Source organism: Jaculus jaculus, chromosome 4 (genome assembly GCF_020740685.1).
Source record: "Jaculus jaculus isolate mJacJac1 chromosome 4, mJacJac1.mat.Y.cur, whole genome shotgun sequence".
Taxonomy (NCBI): domain Eukaryota; kingdom Metazoa; phylum Chordata; class Mammalia; order Rodentia; family Dipodidae; genus Jaculus; species Jaculus jaculus.
In genome coordinates this window covers 6,334,242-6,353,672 of record NC_059105.1, presented here as the reverse complement: position 1 = coordinate 6,353,672, position 19,431 = coordinate 6,334,242, and the positions used below count along the sequence as shown (strand labels likewise).

The following is a 19,431-nucleotide window of genomic DNA, read 5'->3' as shown; positions in this document are numbered from 1 at the left end:
GTCAAAAGCTTGTGGCTGGGAAGATCATAGGCTCTAGGAGGAAAGCCACTATTGTTGTTTGGCAAACGAATATGTTGTGCCCATCAAATTACACTCTAAATACTTTTTTTTTCCTGCCCATAAGTTTGAGCTGCTCTCACCTTTTGTCAGAGAAGCCTGTTTTTGCAGTTGACAGTTGACTACTGGGAGACTCAAAACTTATCAAAGTACTAGTAGTAAGTGAGACATCTCTATTATTCCCTCTAAGACTCATGGAACATTGGGGAAGAGGAGACATAAAGAATGTCAGAAACAGAGAATAAAGGCACTGGCTTGCAAAGCCTAACAGCCTGTGTTTGATTCCCCAGCCCCATATAAAGCGAAACACACAAAGCATATGTGCCTGGAGTTCACTTGAAGTGATAGGAGGCCCTGGCATGCCTATACACACACACTGTCTCTCTCTTTCTCTCTCTCATAAATAAATGAGACTATATTTTTTTTCAAAAAGAAAAAAAATTAAGTTGGAAGAAAGGATTCTCTCCATTTTGATGAAAATAGCTTTTACCCAAAATTAGGAATAAATTAAGTATAAAATCAAGACTAGCTTTATTCTAAATGTCCAACATGTAACTGGTGTTTGTTAATAATGACAAATGAAAGCAAATTTAAAATGCATTTTCATATTGTAGTAAAGCAGAGAAATAGCATCTCTTATCAAGAAGTAGTAACTACATTTCACCCCTTAAAATTGGGCATGGCTGTACAACTTCAACTTTGGAAAATGGGGTTTAGCAAATGTGATGAACATACAGTCTGGAATAGTATTTATGCACTTATTGCTTCCTGTCTTGCTGCTGAGAACCTAGCCAGTATCATTTGAAGACTGACTTAGCCTCCTGGACCTAATCAATAAGACATGGGGCAATCAGCCTAATCTCCCAGGCTATGAGGAAAAGCTTGTGCTACCTCTTGGCCCAGCCAACCCAAGAAAGCAAGCAGAAGAACTGTTCAGCTGAGCACAGCCCAAATCATCAGCTAAGAGAACTGGGAAAAATGATCTTTACCAACTATATATCACACAGAGGATTAATAACTAGAATATATAAAGAAATATAAAAATTGAACACCAAAAAATTCATCCAATCAATAAATGAACTAAAGAAGAAATATACCAATAAATATTTGAAAAAGTATGTTTAACATCTTGAGCCACCAAGAAAATACAAGTTAAAATTGCCTCAATATTCTATCCTCACACCAGTCAGAATGGCTAGCATCAACAAAACAGACAATGGACAGGAGAAGTGAATCAGTAGTTAAGGAGCTTGCCTGCACATCCTAATGATCTGGGTTCATAGGGGTAACATGATAATTTAGGGATATGTCAAGTATTCAATAAAAATTCACTATCTCAAGTTAGAGATAAGGTTTGGTGGGGAAAAAAATGCTTTCTTACAGAGCCTAACAGACCAGGTTCAATTCCCCCAGTACTCACATAAAGCCAGATGCACATAGTGGTGCAGGCATATGAAGTTTATTTTTAGCAGCTGGAGGCCCTGGTGTGCCCATTCTCTGTCTGTCTCTCTTCTTCCAATCTCTCTCTTCTTGTAAATAAATAAATAAATGTGTTTAAAAAATCACAAAGAAAATAGACATGTGGGAGAAGACATGGTTGGCAAAAGGAGCCATTGTACACTGCTGGTGGGAATATAAACTGGCAGAGTCACTATGGAGGTTCCTCCAAATCTACAGAAGAACTACCATTTGGCCTAGATACATCACTCCTGGGTTTAATCCAAAGGACTCTAAATCAAGATGCCACAGACATATTTGTACATCCATGTTTAATCCTATACTATTCTCAACAACTAAGAAATGGAGTCAGCCTAGATGTCTGTTAACAAACACACAATAAAAATTTTTTTTCACCCTGAAGGAAAATGGAATCGTGACATTTCCAGGAAAATGAACAAAACAGTAGTTCATTATGTTAAACAAAATAAACCAGTCAGAAGGACAAATGGCATGTTTTCTCTCACATAACAATCAAAATTTAAATGTGTGTGTGTGTGTGTGAGAGAGAGAGAGAGTGTGTGTGTGTGTGTGTGTGTGTGTGTGTTGAAAGTAGAAAGGGGACCATGAGAAAGGAGGAAGAAATCTTAAGTGGGGAAGGGCGAAAGGAAGAGAGTACAGGAATAAATGTTACATGAAAGCAAACATGAGACTATTTGGAAGGAGGAAAGAACCAGCAAGACTGAGGCAGAGAAGATGGAGGAGGATAACAGGGGAGGGGAGGTATAATAACAAAGTATGAAGACATATACGTTAAAATGACATAAAGAAACCCACTACTTAGGATGCTAGCCTAAAAATATTCGTTTAAATAAAATGAGATTAATTGATTAACTAACAAATAATATAAATGGAACCACAGCAGTATTCTAAGACTTGGTAGTCTAAATCAATATGCTTTCTTTTTCTTGTTAAAAGATTAACAACAAATATAACTTTACATCAATGAAAGGGAGGACACTTAAAAGAGGGCCATGATGGCTCAGAGAGATGGTTTGGTGGTTAAAGGTGCTTCCTGCAAAGCCTGATGGCCCATGTTCAATTTCCCAGTGCTCACATAAAGCCAAGAGCACAAAGATGGCACATGTATTTGTAGTTCATTTGCAATGGCAAGAGACCCTAGTGTGCCCATTCTTTCTCTCTGCTTTCAAATAAATAAATAAAATATTTCTTTAAAAAAAAAAAAACAGTACCATGACAAAAATATCAAGGACATTGTTATTTCCAATCAGAAGCAAGCATCATTCAGAACAAATAATAAAGTCCCCTACTCAAGGGTAGGGGAAGTCTCTTAATAGTAAAGCTAAGAAGAAATAAGGACTGTAATTTCTTTTGTAGGTTCCATGTTTCCAACACCAGCCAGCAGATAACAAGTTCACTTTCAAGCCCTGTTTCTTTTGGGCATGAACCCCCTCCCTAATGCCTAACTTGGTCCTAAGATCCACAGCAGACATCCCTTCCTCTGGTTTTCTTGCTGGCTGACTCAAGATGAGTCAGTATTCCAAATACGACCTCCAACAACCTCATGAACCATTTGGTGTATGTTGCTGTTGATGTCAGGCAAGGTGTCTAGTTAGAATTTTTTAAAGGTATAAAGCTGTAGAGTACCTCGGCACTTCTGTCCTATAAATTTATGAACTGGATTATATTTTCTGAGTTTTGATATTTTTTCTCCTAACGTATGTTATACACAAAATTTGGTAATTTTGGTGATTTCTCCCTCCTGGTTTTCTCTCTGTTGGCATATTAGATATACTCCTAAACTTTTTAAACAAAAGGTGAACAATTCAAAACATAATTGGGCTCAATGGTGTTTACTGAGAAAAAGGAAGGAAGGAAAAACAAGAAGCGTGGCTAGAGGCCCGTTTGACCAAAAGTGGATGATTTATGGTGAGGCTGGCGAGCAGTGGCTCTAAGACTAGAGTGGAGTGGCTGAATACCGAATACCTCCACAACTCCTCAAGTTTAAGTGCATTACTTTTGGCATCCATTAAGCCCTCCAAATAAGTGAAAAGTAAGCATAGAAGAAATAATTGGGAAAGATCAGATCATTGTTCTTTACAGAGTAATCACTGAATGCTCCAGTGGCCTCAACATACATAGCAACTATATTCTCTTAGTGTTCATTTTTAAAACAATTAATTCGACCTGTTTCATATCCTTCCTGAAAACAGGAATTAAGACTTCTTATATAAACCATAATTTGTTTGCAATACAACATATAGTTGAAATAGAATATCTTTGATGACTTTCTTAAACACAACTATCAGAGTCTCAAAATTAAATGATACTTCTAACAACATGACCTAAATATGTCAGGTTGGGCCAGAGAACTTGCATCAGAGATTTCTGGTCAACAATAAAAATGCAGCTTCCAGAAAAAAAAAAAATAATAATAACGTGGCAAGCTCACTCAATAAAGCATTCAGGGTAGACATAGAAAACCTCTACATTTCCTCTCTGCTGTAAGACAGACACAGCTAAAACTACAGTCAGACCCAAGTGTTCCATCTGACCTCCAAGAGGAATGAACGAGCAGATGAGGGCGTGGGAAAGAACTGCAGGTCTCTCCACACAAACACATCGTTTTTAAAGCCCTATTATTCAATGATCACAGAGATCACTGCAACAGCACAAATAACACTTATTCCACAATTTATCTCAACATATAGATTAAAGCAGAGCCTACAGCAAGAATATTATTAAAATGGAAAATATTCCTTTCGCTGTGGATGACAGTAACTTAAGACTTGTCTACTCCATCTTCCCTCTCCTCATTCCCACAAGACGAAAACAAAAGCACAAGGATGCTGCTAGCCTGGGATTGAAAATCACCTCAAGATCACTTTTAAACTACTTCATGATAGTTAGAAATATATTATTATCAGACCATACAGCATTAAGATAGGATTTTATTTAGCTAAAACTCACTGTGATTATACCTTCTAAACATGTTTCAGTAATCACTTTTTAAAAGATTTTAGGGCTGTAGAAACTGCTCAGTGGTTAAGAACACTTCCTGTGCAAGCATGAGGGTCTGAGGAGAACTGAGAGACCACTGGAGTTTGACCTCCAGGACCCACATAAACAGCTGAGTGAGACCATGAATGTATCTCTATAACCCCAGTCCTGTAAGAAACTCTGGCTCAAGTAAGAACACGTGGAAGAGTGATAGAGCAGGGAAACCTCATGTTCCCCTCTGGCAACCACAAGCAAACACACTCCACCACAGGCAAGTTAACAGAGCATCCCATGGGCACACACAAGAAAATAAGAGCAAGAAAAATAAAGTTCTTGAAGTTGGCCATGTAGCTATGGACTTATATGGTAATGAAATAACAAATCAAATACATAATTATAACTGTGAGGGGGTATCTCATATTTTAAAAGTCAAAAAGCAAAGTGGGAGCATGAAAATCTTTAGTGAAAAAGTGACCAACTTCACAACGAGTTATATTCCTTGAATATTATTTCCAGGAACTCTCCAACATCAGGAAATAATTGAGGAAATGGCCAACATTCAAACAAAACAAAACAGAGCTTTAAAATTGTGACGTTCCATTATACTAAGTTAATAATGCCACAAAATAAAAAGAACCACTGGCATTCCATTCAGCTAGAATCTGACTACAGTAGAAGGATGGAAGAGCCAGTGAGCTGAGTTCTGAATGAAAAGTCTACAGAGTATTTTAATGATGTGCTGAAGCCCAACTGGAGTGTGTGAACACAGGGGGAGCTTCCCAATGTAATAGTAACTACAAGATAACACTTGTTATGGAGTTGTTTCACACACCTAATAGAGAAGAATAAAATTGCACACACACACACACACACACACACACACACAGAAAGACCTCCTATAGTCCCCAGTTGGTGTCTCAGATTTCTTGTCCATTCACTTAAGTGGATATCTCACTGGAGAATTCTGATGGCACCAACAAGAAACATTAACCATAAACAAGACTACCCACAAGAAGGGGTGATTCCCAATAGAATAAAATGTTGAACAATGTCTCAGATGTGCATTGGTGACAGCGATGCTTCTGAGAGCTGACCCTAGGAAGCTAGAAGTAGCAGGTGACTTGCATTCCCACACACATTTTATTTTCAGACTGGAGGGAGGAAGGGGCAGGAGACTAATTTATTCTGGAAATAGTTGCAAGCACTTAGAATGGTACAAGGAGGAGGGTTTCTCTTATGGTCTGTTAAAACAACCCCACCAACAAGAAGAGTTAAAATCAGTCCTGAATCAAAGGAGGAGGGGTCTTCCTTCCAGGACTCCATCTGCCTTTACAGAGTGCCTGACTCTCTGGGCAAGAACAGAAGAGCACAGCATTCCAGTGTACTCACTCCAACCCCATCTGCAGCCTCTGGATAAAGAATTCTCAGTACAAATAACCCGTTAAAGAATAGCAATCGTCTGCTCCAAAGCATTCCTATGTTTAGAGCAGCAAAGGAGGTTAATTCAATGTGGAACAAAATTCTCAAGTTACTGATGAAGAAACAGTTCCAAGGAAACTCAGTGATGTGCTCAAGGTCACAGGTCACAGAAGGCTGGTAAAGGTACAAACTGTGTTAGAACCTGAGATATATCTCCCAGGAGCTACATTTTCCATTGCTTCATTCAAGATAGCAACGTTCCCTTCCAGTAATTTTGCTAAACTGGAAAAAAAAAAAAAAAACTTGGCATGCCCTTTTGGATCCCAAGTCCCTTCTCCCTTTCTGCAAGACAATTCTGGTGGCATTCACATAAACGATTTTTTAAAAGACATAAAATGTAATCTAAAATTCTGTAAACCTTTTTTTCAGTGGTCCCAAGCAGTTCTAGTTCTTCCACATTTGGCAGACATTTTCCCATACTATATCTACTTGTGCTATTTACATGGACAGCTCAGCAAAATACTCCTTGTGACTTACGACCCAGTGATGAAGGATGCAGGATGGCAGGAAATCTTGAGGAGGGAGAAAATATGCCATGGCATTGTCTCCCCACCCCCAACACCTTTACCATCCTGTATTACCATGAAATTTTTTAATGGGAGAGTGCAGCACAAATCGAACAAGTTTTAGAGTCAGTCGCCCAGGCTGCCCGAGGGGATGCCACTGGAGAAACGCACACCTGCCCGTATCTGGGAAGATGGAAAGCATTTCTCCACCCCTCAGTAGGGCACAGACTACCCGAGAACCCCTTCCCATGAAACTGCAGATTCTGACACTGTGCAAGCAGTTCCCTTGGGGAGAGGGGAGGGTCGATTTTCCCTTGATCTTATCTAGCTCGGGTGCTTTGCAAACCACAGGTGCTCAATAAAAGTGTGCCTTGCTAGTTACTGGAAAGAGCCTAAGGCACTTGCAAGCCAAAGGAGTCTCCCCCCCCCATGATTCCCACCCCCACCCCCACAAGCCGCGCAAGCCACAGGGCTCAGCCGGCCTCCCCGCTCGCTGCTCGCTGCCCGGGCCCCTCGGTCCCGCAGCACGTGCCGCACGCGGCCCGCAGGCCCGGGACGGGAAGACGAGGCCGGGGCGCGCTCGTCAACCGTAGAGGAGAGCAGGGAGACAAAATGGGGCGCGTCACATGGTCACGGCTCGGATTTTTCTCAATTAAAAGTCAGAGGAAGCGTGTGCTTCCGGCCGCTGTCAGCAGGCTGGCGGGCCTCCCCCCTTCTCGGGGCTCTGGCGGGGAGGGGTGCAGGAACCACACGCTCCGTCGCCGCCGGCAGCGAGGACGCGGGTCCGGGGCCAGCTCCGCGGGGCACGCGGGGAAATGGACGCAGAAGGGCGGGAGCGCGCCGCCTCCGCCGCCCAGGCCCCGCCCCGCGGCCATCACTCACGCCGATTGGCCCCAGCGGCGGCCAATCAGCACGCCGCGACCGCCTCCCCACGCCGCCTCCGCCAATCACGCGGCTCGCGGAGGGGCCTGGGCGCCCTCCGCCGACCCAGACGCGGGGGCGGGAGGCCGTCTCCCCGGCCCCGGCGACGGGGGGCTCGGAGGAGGAGGAGGAGGAGGAGGAGGGAGGGGAAGCCAAGTGGCAAATAAAGAGGGAGGAATGCAGGAAGCGGAGGTGACCCGGGAAAAGGGAAAGTGCCCGCGCGACAGCCGCGGTTTGCGTCAGCGCCAAAGCCAAAGGCCACACGGCTGGGGGACGGGCGGGGGAGGCGATGAGCCTTGAAGTCCCCCAGAAGAAAAACAGTGAGAGGAAAACGGCAAAACATCCCCCCCCCCTTTTTTTCTTTTCTTTTTCTTTTTCCGGGAGGCCATAACAAAAGAACGACAGAAAGGATCCCAGTGGGATGGCTCCCGGCGGTGTCTGCTAAGCCTGTGGTCCGCCAGGCTGCAGTTTCGAAACTCAGAGGACAGTTTGACCGAAATACTGGTTAAAGGGAACTGCGATGCCATGCCGAGTGCAGCTGACTCCTCGGGGCTCCCTCCTTGCGCTCGCCGTGCACCCCGTGTGCAGTAGGCCCCAAGCGACCACACTGCCCCGACACTGAAAAGGGGGCAGAGAAGGGCCATGCCAGGAAATGGAATAAAAGGCAGGAAACAAAGGGAGCGGGAAGTGGGTCATCCTACACCACGGAGCAGGTCAGAAGGAAGTTGGAGGTGACCCTGAAGGGGACAGGAGAAAGCATGGAAAGACAAGTCCCGAGCAGGGTGCTGGAGCGGACTGCTTCACCAATGTTCTCCTTCAAGGGAGAGGGGCCCGGAACGCCCGCTCCCCTTGAAGCAGCACTCACCCCCTTCACCATGCTTCAGGTTTTAGCTATGAGAATGGGAACAAGAAGGCAAAGATGGTAAAATGTGAGGGAAGTTGGAGCAGCTAATAAACCGCAGCCGGTTGCTTCTGAGGATTTCCGCTTGGGATGACAACTGACTAGCAAGTATCATCTTGAAACTTTACAGGTCAAAAGCAAGCCACCTTGAGGACGGAGATGGGCCAGGTAGCACAGGTACTCAACTGCACACACACACACACACACACACACACACACACACACACACTCCCACCCTCTCCCTCTCTTTCTTACAGTTTGTAGAAATTTTTTTTTTTTTCTTTTGCTACCATGCTAGCATGGTTTATATTGCTACTCCAGGTTGTTCAAATAGATGACTGATCTTTTTTCAACAACATAAGCTTTTCCCTAGGAAGGTTAACAATGAAACATTAGGGGGATTAATTTTGTTTTGTTTTCTAATGTAACTTCAACATAGGAGAATTGTTTTTAAATCGTATGATTCTGTCTGCTCATTGTTTGTTTAACAGAACATTTTGTTCTGTAAAAAAGAAACCTACACAAATTAGAACAGTTTTTAAGCTTAACTTATTCTCTTGTTTTATCTCCTTCAAGATCCAATTTTTATTTCTGCTGGGTTTATTTTCTTCAAATTCTCCTTACTTCATAAATAAGTCACTTTAGAATGCAAGTATTTAAAGTATTACGTGAATTCCAACTCGCAAAAGCAACACTGGAAATAACCAAAAATTCTCTGTTGACTGTGACACACAACCGAATCTCTGTTCTAGTGAAGGATGAGAACAACTGTTGGAATAAATACTGGTCAAGTGAATGTTTTCATAACACATCACATACAATCTGAGGTTTAATATCCATGCACCTCTATCTTGTTCTACAAAACAGAATGAAAGAAAGTGTTAGAGTCAAACTGAAGGAGGACAGAATACACATAACACGCTTGTGTTAATAGTTCCTAGTGAAAAAAGCTTGTTTTAAGAATGCTTTGCAAAGCTTTTTCTGTGAAGTATATATATAAAATTCACAAGGTAATGGGTTTGTCAGAATTAAGTGTTTCCAAATGCTGAAAATATCTGTGTTGCCAACTCATCACATTATTTGCAAATGACACTCCTCTTTTCTACCCACAGTGATGACCACCAGAAAATAGGCTCACAGAACCTAGGGAAGGCTAATTTCCTATTACACATGTTTCACATTTTAATACAGGCTCTACCACAGACCTAAAGCCAACTTGCAACATTGCTGAGGCATCTACTCTTGAACTTAAAGGGAAACAAACATCTCAAGTGAAGTCTACAGTTTTGCCCCTGACATTCAATGCAAACCAAAACAAAACCTCCTTTCCCTGGCATAATGAGCCTTTTTTTTTTAATCAGAAAAAAAAAAGTTAAGTAATTCTACAGAAGATGCACAGTAGCCCCCAAGTGATGCCTGAGGTGCCTGCCTACAAGAAGAGGCAGCTGCAAGGCAAGCGGGCTGCGGTGAGCCTCCCTAACTCCTAACTCATAACGGGTCCCAGGGCATGCAGGTCACTGCATAACCTGTATAAAAGCAGCCATGGTGGCAGGGTGCTGGGTCCCTGTGTGAGAAAAAACATTTCATGAATCCTGGGGCCAGTAACAAAAAGAAAATCTCACCCACAATCACTTTCCAGACAGATCAAAGACAGATGAAATAGTTCTCTCTAGATATGTGTGCCTAAAAAGCTCTTACTCGTGAATCTTTTTTGGGCCAGCATGAATAACATTTGCTGCTGTTTTATACTGCCTTGGTATTGTGAAATCACGGGGGGGGGGGGGGGGAGTGCACACAGCACTCAAGCCCTTCAGAGCTCTAGGAGATCCTAAATGAAGGGTTTAAAACGACCCTGTGCTAAGTATTTTTGTAGCATTGTCCCTTCTAGCGGCTGACCTAAATATAAAGTCAAAAGAAAAGTTCAAAACAAAGATGATCACTTCTATAAATAAATCTCAGAAGCTTCACAGCTGACATGTAGAACACACGTTTTTAAATGCTACCGTCAGTACTTCTCTTGGGAAACAGCAAGTACGGAAGCCCCTTGGTGGCTGCTGCAACGCGTTTGCCTATCTGCCAGGTGTCACTGTGGGGTGAGCGTCTGTGTACCCTGACCCATGCCCACCTCCTGACCATGCATCCAAGGACACTATGGGAAGGGACAGTGAGGAGGAACGGAATCCAAGCACCAGAGGAAAAAAATCACTTTTGTCTTTTGAGTTTGCCATCATGACACGCACCTGCTGTGATGTCCAGTTGAGCTACTGGCGGTCCTCTGGCTGCTTCTGGAAACTGATGCTGGCATAGGTGCTTAAATCATCACTGGAGCGGCTGGGGGCGCTGCCCTCACTACTGCCCAGGGGCTGGTGAGGAGCTGGGGGTGGTGGAGGTTGTGGCTGGGGGGGTCGCTCCTGAGGGCGCTGTTTGAAGTCCTTGACCAAATCCAGATCTATGTAGTTAAGGCCATTCTCCACACCTCCAGCGGCCCCGCACGCTGTCTCCTTGGGGCCCCCCGCTAGCTCCCCAGGTCTTAGCCACACATTCTCAAAGGAGGCGCAGCTGTGGCGTTTCACATCCTCGCTGCCGCCGCCGCCTGCTCCTGCAGCCCCTGCTCCACAGGGCACGGTGTTGCCCACCCGGGTGGCGGTGGGTGTTGAGGAGAAGGTCTCGGAACTGTGCCTCCTCCGGCACCCTTGTGGATCGGCACGGATCACTTTGGCACTCTGGTTGCGGTTGGGACTGAGATTAACCCTGGTGAAGGCACTCATGCCCCCAGGTGCCTGCGGGCCCCCCAGCAGAGAAGAGTGGGCACCAGGTATCTCTGCTGCTTCTTGAGGTGCAGTGGGGGGAGCAGATGCCGCTGAGGATGGAGGAGGGGCAGCTGCAGTGGCTCCAGGCAAGCTCACCTCTTCTGTAGCAACGCCTGTCCGCATGTCAGCGTAGCTGATGGGGGTCACAGGTGAGGTCTCCACGTAACTCTGACGGGGACAACCCATCTGCATGGTCATGTAGTCACCCCGGCCGCTAGGCACTGCCCGGGTTGGTCTGCAAACGCTAGCAGCCCCCGGGGGTGCAGGGCCCACTCTACCCGTCTCCACTGCACCGCTCTCCTTCCAGGTTGTCCTCCGGCCTGGCCCCAAGTCCATGTTCATATACTCCTCTGTGCCAGTCTCTTCCTCTCTGGGAGCTGGCTGGAGCTGGGGTGGACACCGTACGGAAGGGGGGCCGTGGGAAGCCATGGGTCCAGGTAAGTAGCCACGCTGGTCACTCCCGAAGTCAATATTCACATACTCCCCTGGGCTCTTGGGCTCTGGAGGATGCACCAGGACTTGCTGCTGGAGTGGTTGCTGCTCTCGTGCCCGGGGCAAGGTGCTGGCCTTGGGATCCCCCAGTGACAGCCTTGTGGGCCGAGCCAGGCGACTGTTGGTCTGTGCAGCCGTGTCTACTTTCCGAGGCCCGTGCGGCTGCAGGACATGATGGTGAGGATGTGGGAGGCCAGGTTCCGGCCTAGTCGCACAGTAACCCCCGCCCAGGCTGTCGCTGCTGGTGGAAGAGGACGAATCTTCGGCAGCCGCAGGGTAGAGGAGGCGACCAGAGCTAGAGGAGAGGCGAAGGTGCTGGTGTCGGGCACCCTCCTCTGGCTCGCCGGGGCGCTGGGTGTGCTTAAAGGACCTCGGCAATGAGTAGTAGGAGAGAACTGGCTTGTGCTGGGGGTCCTCGGGGCCACAGTAGCAGTCAGAGGGACTGCTGGTGTTGGAGTCCCCCACGGGTGACATGTTCATGTAGTCACCTGTGCAGGGCAAGAGCTTGCCACCGCTGCTCTCCGCTGGGGGCTTGGCATGAGGCAGCGCGTGGGCGTGGTGGCCACCTACTCCATTTGTCCACAGCTTCCCATAGCCGCTGCCAGAAAGGGCCACACTGACGCTGCTGCCGCCACTGGACCCACCGCCAATATCAGGGGAGCAGCTGCCACTGGGGGACATCATCATGTAGCCATTGGGGTCCACTCTCTGAGGGTGGCGTCTGATGGGGTTGATGATCTGCTGCGGGGCAGACACACTCTTCGGACTCATGGGCATATAATCCCCATTGCCCTTCCGGTTGTTAGGCACTGGAGCCACCCCTGGGGACATGGGCATGTAGCCATCATCCGTGTGGAGGGTGGACGTGTCAGCACGGTGGTGGCCCCCTCGGCGCTCCAGGGGGTGCAGCTCTAGACCCTCCTCTGGATAGGAATGGGTGGGCACGAAGGCAGAGTGCCGGTAGCCTGGTAGCCGGCCTCCACCGCCACCTCCTGGCGGGTAGGCTGGTGTCATCTCCGTGTACTCCTCAATGGAAGCCACTGAAGACTGCGAGGGGGTCTTCTGGTGGGAAATGGTAGGGGATGTGCCAGCTGAGTGTGTTCTCTTCCGGAACCGATTATCTAGATCAGCCCCGCTGGTAGCATCATCGCCCACCAAGGCTGGGCTCGTCCCCAAACCAGACCCCGGGATGTAGCGGTGGCCGTTGCCACCCCGGGACAAAATGAAGTGACCATTGGGAGCGGTCAGGGTGGAGGGCCCCTTGCCGCCCATACAGATGTAGTTGCTCAGCTCTTCCTCGGCTCGTGCTGGCGGGGTGTGGCCCAGGGAATCTGGAGTGACACTGCGGTAGGAACTCCGGAAATCGCAGGGACTGGAACCGTACTCGTCGGAAGAGATGAAACCGCCATCGCTGGGGGAACCCGACACAGAAGCACTAGACCGCCTGGGGAAGAGACAGTCCGAGGTGGAGCCGTGACCACTGGTGCTGCTGGACGACAGGCTCACGGGGCTGGTGGCTGAAGGGGAGCAGCGAGAAGAAGGCATTGGGATGGAGCGGCTGTGGTTGAGTGGAGGGTGCAGCCTGGAGCTGCCCCGATGCCGGTGGGCGTGGGTCCTGTTGGTGCTGGGACTCACAGGGCTGCCATCCACCGAGGCCGGGCGCGACATGGTACCTTCGCCATCGCTGGAGGCGCGCACGCGGAAGGAACCTGGCTTCCCACCTACGATGCTGGCGGGGGAGGTAGCGGTGATGCTTTCCGTCCGGGACCTGCGGGTCAGCCCCACCTGGCTAGGCGGCGGGTTGTTGAGATGGTGCCTGCGCAAGGGGACACTGATGGGATTGGAGCAGTTGGATGAGGACTGGCTCTTGCTGCGCGGACGAAACTCATCACTCATGGCGCGCATGGCTTCCAGAATGGTCTCGTGCATGTTCTGGGCCACCACAGAGTCATCCACCTGCATCCAGAACTCCCCGGGCCCTGTCACTGCGGAACGGCCTACCTCGATGAAGAAGAAGTTCTCTGAGTGGCCGCAGCGTCTGATGTTCATCAGCTGTAGCACCACCGCGGCCGCCTCCGAGTTCAACTTCACGAAGCTGATGGTCTTGCTGGTCAGGCAGAGCCGGTAGATGCCGATCAGGTTCTTTGTTTGACCCAGGCCTTTGGGTTTCAGGATCACCTGCCAGACCTCTTTGAACGCAGGCCCCGGGGCCATGTCTCCGAAGCTCAAGTCCTCCCCGGCCTCACCTACGCCAGAGCTGCCGCTGCAGCTGCCGCCGCCTCCGCCCCCGGGGCCCGCGGCCCCATCGTGGTGGTGGCTCTTGGCGCGGTTGTGCAGCTGCAGGAGAGCCTGGTACCAGCTGTCTTGCTCGGCCTCGCTGTCGGCCGCGATGGCAAAGTGCTCGTCCCGGGTGTAGAGGGCCACCAGGTGCTTGTTCTTGGAGTCGGCCCGCTTGTTGATGTTGAAGCAGCTCTCGAGGGGGATCGAGCGTTTGGGGGCGCTCGACTTGTGCCGCCACTTCTTCTCGTTCTCGTAGTACTCCAGGCGCGCGGGGCCCCCGGCCTCGCTGGCCGCCCGCAGCACGAAGAAGCGCTTGTGCATACTCTTGGGTTTGCGCAGGTAGCCCACCTTGCGCACGTCCGAGAAGCCGTCGGCATCCGGAGGGCTCGCCATGCCGCCGCCGCCACCTCCGTGGAGCCGAGAGAGGCGCCGAAAAACAACTGGGTGGGGGGGCGGAGGCTCTTCGCCGCGGCCCCACACATGCACCCCGGGCTGGAGGCTGCAGGAACCCCGAATCCGCAATCCACACGCCGCCTCTCAAAGCTGGGGAGGGGCAGCCGAAGGAGGACGCAGTGGCTGCGCCAAGGAAGACAGCCCGACCGGAGTTTAAGGGCGTTTCATGCCCCGGGGTGGGTGTGGGGGGAGGCAGGAGGTCTAGGCTGAGAGCCGCCGCGATCCTCCGAGAGAGCACGGTGTCCTCGGAGCCGCCGCAGCCGGGCAGAAGCAAAGATGCATCCCTCGTCGCCCCGACAGAGTGCCGAGCAGGGAGGCGAAGCGGTTGAGGGGGTCCCCGCGATGGCCCTCCAGGCGCGCGCGCCTTCCCTCCTGAGTTCCCCTCTGCAAGTAGCAATTCCCGAGGCAAATTAAATATCCTTGGGCAGGGGGAGGCGGGCTGCCAAGTCCCAACGTTGCACGGGGTTCTCCCTCCTCCTCCTCCTCCGCCTCCTTCCCCCCCCTTCCCCCACCGTCCCCGCCGCCACCAGCCGCCCAAATACCAGCTCAGTCGCAGAGACCGCGGCGCTGCGGCTAGTGCTGCTGCTGCTGCCGCCGCCGCTGCTGCCCGCGGACGCGTCCTCCGCAGCGCGCAAGCGAGCCCATCCCGGCGGGCGGGGAAAGTGGCTTTTCCACGAGCCACGCTACTGGGCAGCCGGGGGAGCCGGGGACGGTCCAGAGGGACGGGCTCATCTCTGCCCCTAGCTCCAGTGGGCAGGGGAGGAGGGGAGGGGACGAAGGAGGGGGGCGAGGTTGGGGGGGGTGGAGAGATTTGGGAAGGGTTCAGGGAAGACGTCTGGTCCTCGGGAGGCGCTGCGGCTGCAGTTACTTCTCTTCCCTCCTCCTCCTCCTCCTCCTCCTCCTCCTCGGAGAGTTGCCGAGAGCCCCAACCAAAACAAGCGGCGGCGGCGTCTGGCACCGCGCGCCGGCCCCCTCCGACCGCGCCGCCGTCTCCCTCGGAGGAGAAAAATAAAATAAAATAAAATAAAAAAGCACGTGACGGAGCCCGGGCTCTCGGCAGCCTGGCCGCCGCCGCCGCCGCCGCCGGGAGGCTCCCCGCCCGGGTCTCTACATTCCGGGCCGAGCCCGCCCCGCGCCCGCCCCTCTCCGCCCCCCACCCACTCCCCCGGCCGTGCCGCAGCGGCGCCCGCTCCCGGGCCTCGGCCTCGGCCTCGGTGCGGCGCGCGGGCAGCGCCACTGCGCGGCCGGCCGCCCCCAGCGCAGCGCCTCCCGGGCCCGCGCCACCCAGGGCGCCCCCGGCCCGCAGGAATCCCCGCGGCGGGCGGGCGGGCGGGCGTGTTTGGGTGGCTACCCGAAAGCACGAGGGGAGTCTGGGAAAACGGGAGGGGGCGAGCTCTGCAAGACGCAGGAGTGAGGGTGGGGGGCGGCGGAGGGGGGCACTGCGGCTGCAGAGCCCCGGGTGGGAGGACCCGGGAGGAGGAGGAGGAGCGGGCGCCTCTTCCTGGACAGGTAAGAACGACCCCCGGGAGGGAAGGATTTCTGATTCGGGCTGAGAGCCCATGGTGAGGAAATCCACATTTTTCGGTAAGGTTTTCCAGGGAGACCTCTGGGGTTCTGCCTTCCGACTCGGAATCCCCGGATTTACTGTCGGGAGGCACCTGGAAGGACCCGAGGGACACGCCAGGGACAGTGGTTGAGGGCTTAGGGTCCCGGAACGGAGATAGAAGGGTCCCCGGGAAGCGTCTCAAGACTGGCCCTGTGGGATTAGCAGCTGATCTTTTAGGGAGACATGGAAATATGACAATTTTCCCCTTCCTTCCCCTCTCCAATCAGGCGGACTAGTGGGGCTTCACACTCCGGGGTGAGAGCAGAGGATGAGGGGCGAGTGGAAGGAGACGCCCCTCCGTCACATTCCCAAGTCTATTTGTGATGTTTTTGAAAAACATATGAAGGACCTACAGAGAGGCTCGTGAGTCCAAAGCCCTGCTACGTAAATACTGGCCGAAACGCTTGTTTCGCACACAGCTTCCACGCCCATGAAACCACCCTGTACATTTTCAACCTTGACCACAAGGATAAGCGAGTGACAGGATGGTGCCCGCTCCGCAGAACAGGAAAATGGGCACCTCGTTCCCCACGAAGGGGACCCAGCCTGGGTGTCGCGGCAGAACCTAGTTACTCGCTTTCCTTGCGCTATTAGTCTCAACACAAGCAAACGCTCCCCAAAGTTTTGTTTTGTTTTGTTTTTTTAAAGGTGACCTATAAACAAACATTTTGTTCCTGCCTTATCCAGCGGGCATTAAAGACCTACGAATGTGACATTTGCCACCCTACTTAATGCTATCCGTTTTTCCGCTCCAGCCCTGGCCCATTCGGGGCCCGACCCCCTTTCTACCCTGGGTATATCCAACCCCCTCAACCTCCAGCGCTTGGGCACTGCAGGATGCTCGCGGAGACAGCAGTCTGGGCGCTGGGCATGCTCAGAGCTCTCGCCAGTCTGCGGGGAGCGCGCCTCGGCCTAATGCGGGAAGAGGGGCGGGCCCATCTTCTCGCGTTTGCCTGCTGACTGGCTAGGCTGCCTGTCTTTCAAGCCTTGCACAGCAGCGGTGGAGGGGAGTGAGGGTACCAACGTCGTAGGTTGCAAAACGTATTGGGGGGGGGGAGACATAGGCGCCATTCAGCAGCCTGCGGTACGTGAATTGGGGTATCCCGCATCTGCAAGGGCTGTCTCCTCAGGAAAGCCTGGGGGGTGGGGAGAACCTGTTTCTCCTCTTCTCTGCCTTTGCAGTCTCTTCCAGACCTGGTTAATATATTATCTGGGTACACATGTTGAATCCAGAGCCCTCCCTTCTTTTCCTCTGACAGCTTGGTGATGTGGGCACACGTGCCCACTACAGCAAGGCTATAAATAGCAGATAATTTGGAAAAGGTAACGAGGCGGCAATAACAAGAATCGAATTCTGAGGACATAAAGGGGTTTAGGGGGAGGGGAGTAGAGCCGCCTGGAGTTGTAGAAGGGTGGCCGCGGGAGGTTTTATCCTAGGCAAGAAAACACAAAGATAATAACACGCACAGTTGTTTACTGGCAACAGTGAAATCTAGATAGGCCAAAGGGCTTTTTGTTTAGCGATGGGTGAGGGGCGGGCAGGTATTTCACATTTTGTAGGAAACCAAACTCATACAGCCTTTCACTTTCAAAATGACCTCCTCCCTGTTTCTCCCTCCCAGCCACCCCCCCCCCCCAAAAAAGGCTAAATAAAGAGGCTGTATCTCTATGGGAAACAAAAAACTATTTCCTGGAAGGAGGGGAAAACCGGAATAACTCAATTTGGAAAAATTTCACAATTAATCTTCATGGAAGATTATGATTTTGAGCATATAAAGCTAATTGTTATCAACTATATACATATATTATCAGTGGCCAAGGATTTTTGCTTTAGAAACACAATCTATACTGCTATGTTTGATAAAAATCATAAAAGAAGCCAGATTGTCCCTGGCGATGTAGCTCAAGGGCAGACTCTTGCAGAGCCCAAGGCCCCAGGGTTGATGTCCAGTACTCAAGGAGGAAAAATAAAGCCAGATTGTTTTGACAAACTGTTCAGACCAATGGATTATTTCTCATGGTAACACCTTTTCCCAACTTACTAATGTTTGACTACCCATGTTAAAGGTACTTAATATTCATTGTAACTACACTGAAGTAATTTTAATTGTTCTCTACTTTTTTATGAATGGCTTGAGGTAACTCTGGAAATGGACCAAATAAACCAAATTCACATTTGGTTCATATAAATGTACAGTATATAAGAGATGCTTTTGTGGAATCTAAGTGAAGTAATGTTGAGCAGACACATGTATTATTCTGTCACCTTACGTTCAATTAGTATCGTAGTGTATTGTAATGAAATACACTCTTATGAAAAATTTACTCCTACTAGAAAAATCACAGCGAACGATTACCATAATATGTTGCTCAATGCCGCCATCTATAGGACAGATAAAGACAAGTTGTGTACTAAACAAGGAATACATCTTAAAACAGGATTACTTCCACTGAAACATTAGCAGAGCTAACTTTGCATCATAAACATAGTCATGATGGTACAATTAAGTCTTTACATGTCATTGATGCACATGGGATCAACATTCTACAATTAGTTTTAAAGCTGAAAATGGCATATGTATGATGCTATCAGGAAATCAGACACAATTTACAAATTATGACATATGTCCCTAAATAACAATGGTGAGGATATAACTAATCATTTGAAGAGTTTATAAAAATATTTTATATCAAAATGAATATTTATTTTGGGGGCAATTGTTCAGTGGTTAAGGGGGTTTGCTTGGAAAGCAGATCTTTTCTTTGATACAAATGGGTCAGCACTAAAGAGGCTATTAAAGTATCATATTTTAAATATTTTAGATAGCATATCAGAATGCTGTCAACTTAGAACTAAGCATCAAGGGAAAGTGAAAACTTGTGTATGTTTCCACTGGATTATTTGGATTTAATATACATCAATAGTAATATTTGAATGCCTACTCTGCAAGACAGTGTGAAATACTGAGATTCTTGTGGCTGGGGGTTGCTGTCATTTTGTTCTTTTGCTTTTTCAAGGTAGGATCTCATTGTAACCCAAGCTGACCTACAATTTACTCTGTGGCCCCAGGCTGGCTTCGACCTCACAGCAATCCTCCTGAGATCTGGGATTAAAGACATATGTCACCACATCCGGTTTATGTGAGAGATTATTGTAATTTTAATGAAAATAGCTGGTGACTGGTCGATAAAGATGTGTGTGCATTCTCAGATGGTAAGCATCGAGCCCATGACCTTTACTGAGAGGAGATGGGAATCTCATGGATCTTGATGGAGAGGACCTCTAAACCTGTAATCTAGGTGTGACAACATTTCATACAAATGATTAGCAGATATTTTCTTCCCCATTCAGATTTTCAGAGCACCTCCTTATGTTACTTGTTAGACCACACACCAAGCATTCAGATACCTAAGACATGATCCTACCTATGGGAAGCTTATCGTGAAGATGGGAGATAAAGAAACACA

At 49.4% G+C, this 19,431-nt stretch overlaps 1 protein-coding gene and 1 long non-coding RNA gene across 2 annotated transcripts in view; one reads left to right on the top strand and one right to left on the bottom strand.

The window, feature by feature from the left end:
• Positions 1–14,826, bottom strand: part of Irs1 (insulin receptor substrate 1) — a 67,913-nt gene extending 53,087 nt beyond the window's left edge. Inside the window, exon 1 of the mRNA XM_004662872.3 lies at positions 10,563–14,826. Within this exon, the coding sequence (XP_004662929.2) occupies positions 10,584–14,297 (3,714 nt within the window). The 5' untranslated portion in view covers positions 14,298–14,826 and the 3' untranslated portion in view covers positions 10,563–10,583. The remainder of the gene's footprint in view (positions 1–10,562) is intronic.
• A 1,009-nt stretch (positions 14,827–15,835) lies between these two features.
• On the top strand, positions 15,836–17,595 carry LOC123460200. The gene is made up of 2 exons (XR_006636852.1): positions 15,836–15,866; positions 16,191–17,595. It is a non-coding gene; the product is annotated as an uncharacterized LOC123460200 (long non-coding RNA).
• The last annotated feature ends 1,836 nt before the right edge of the window (positions 17,596–19,431 follow it).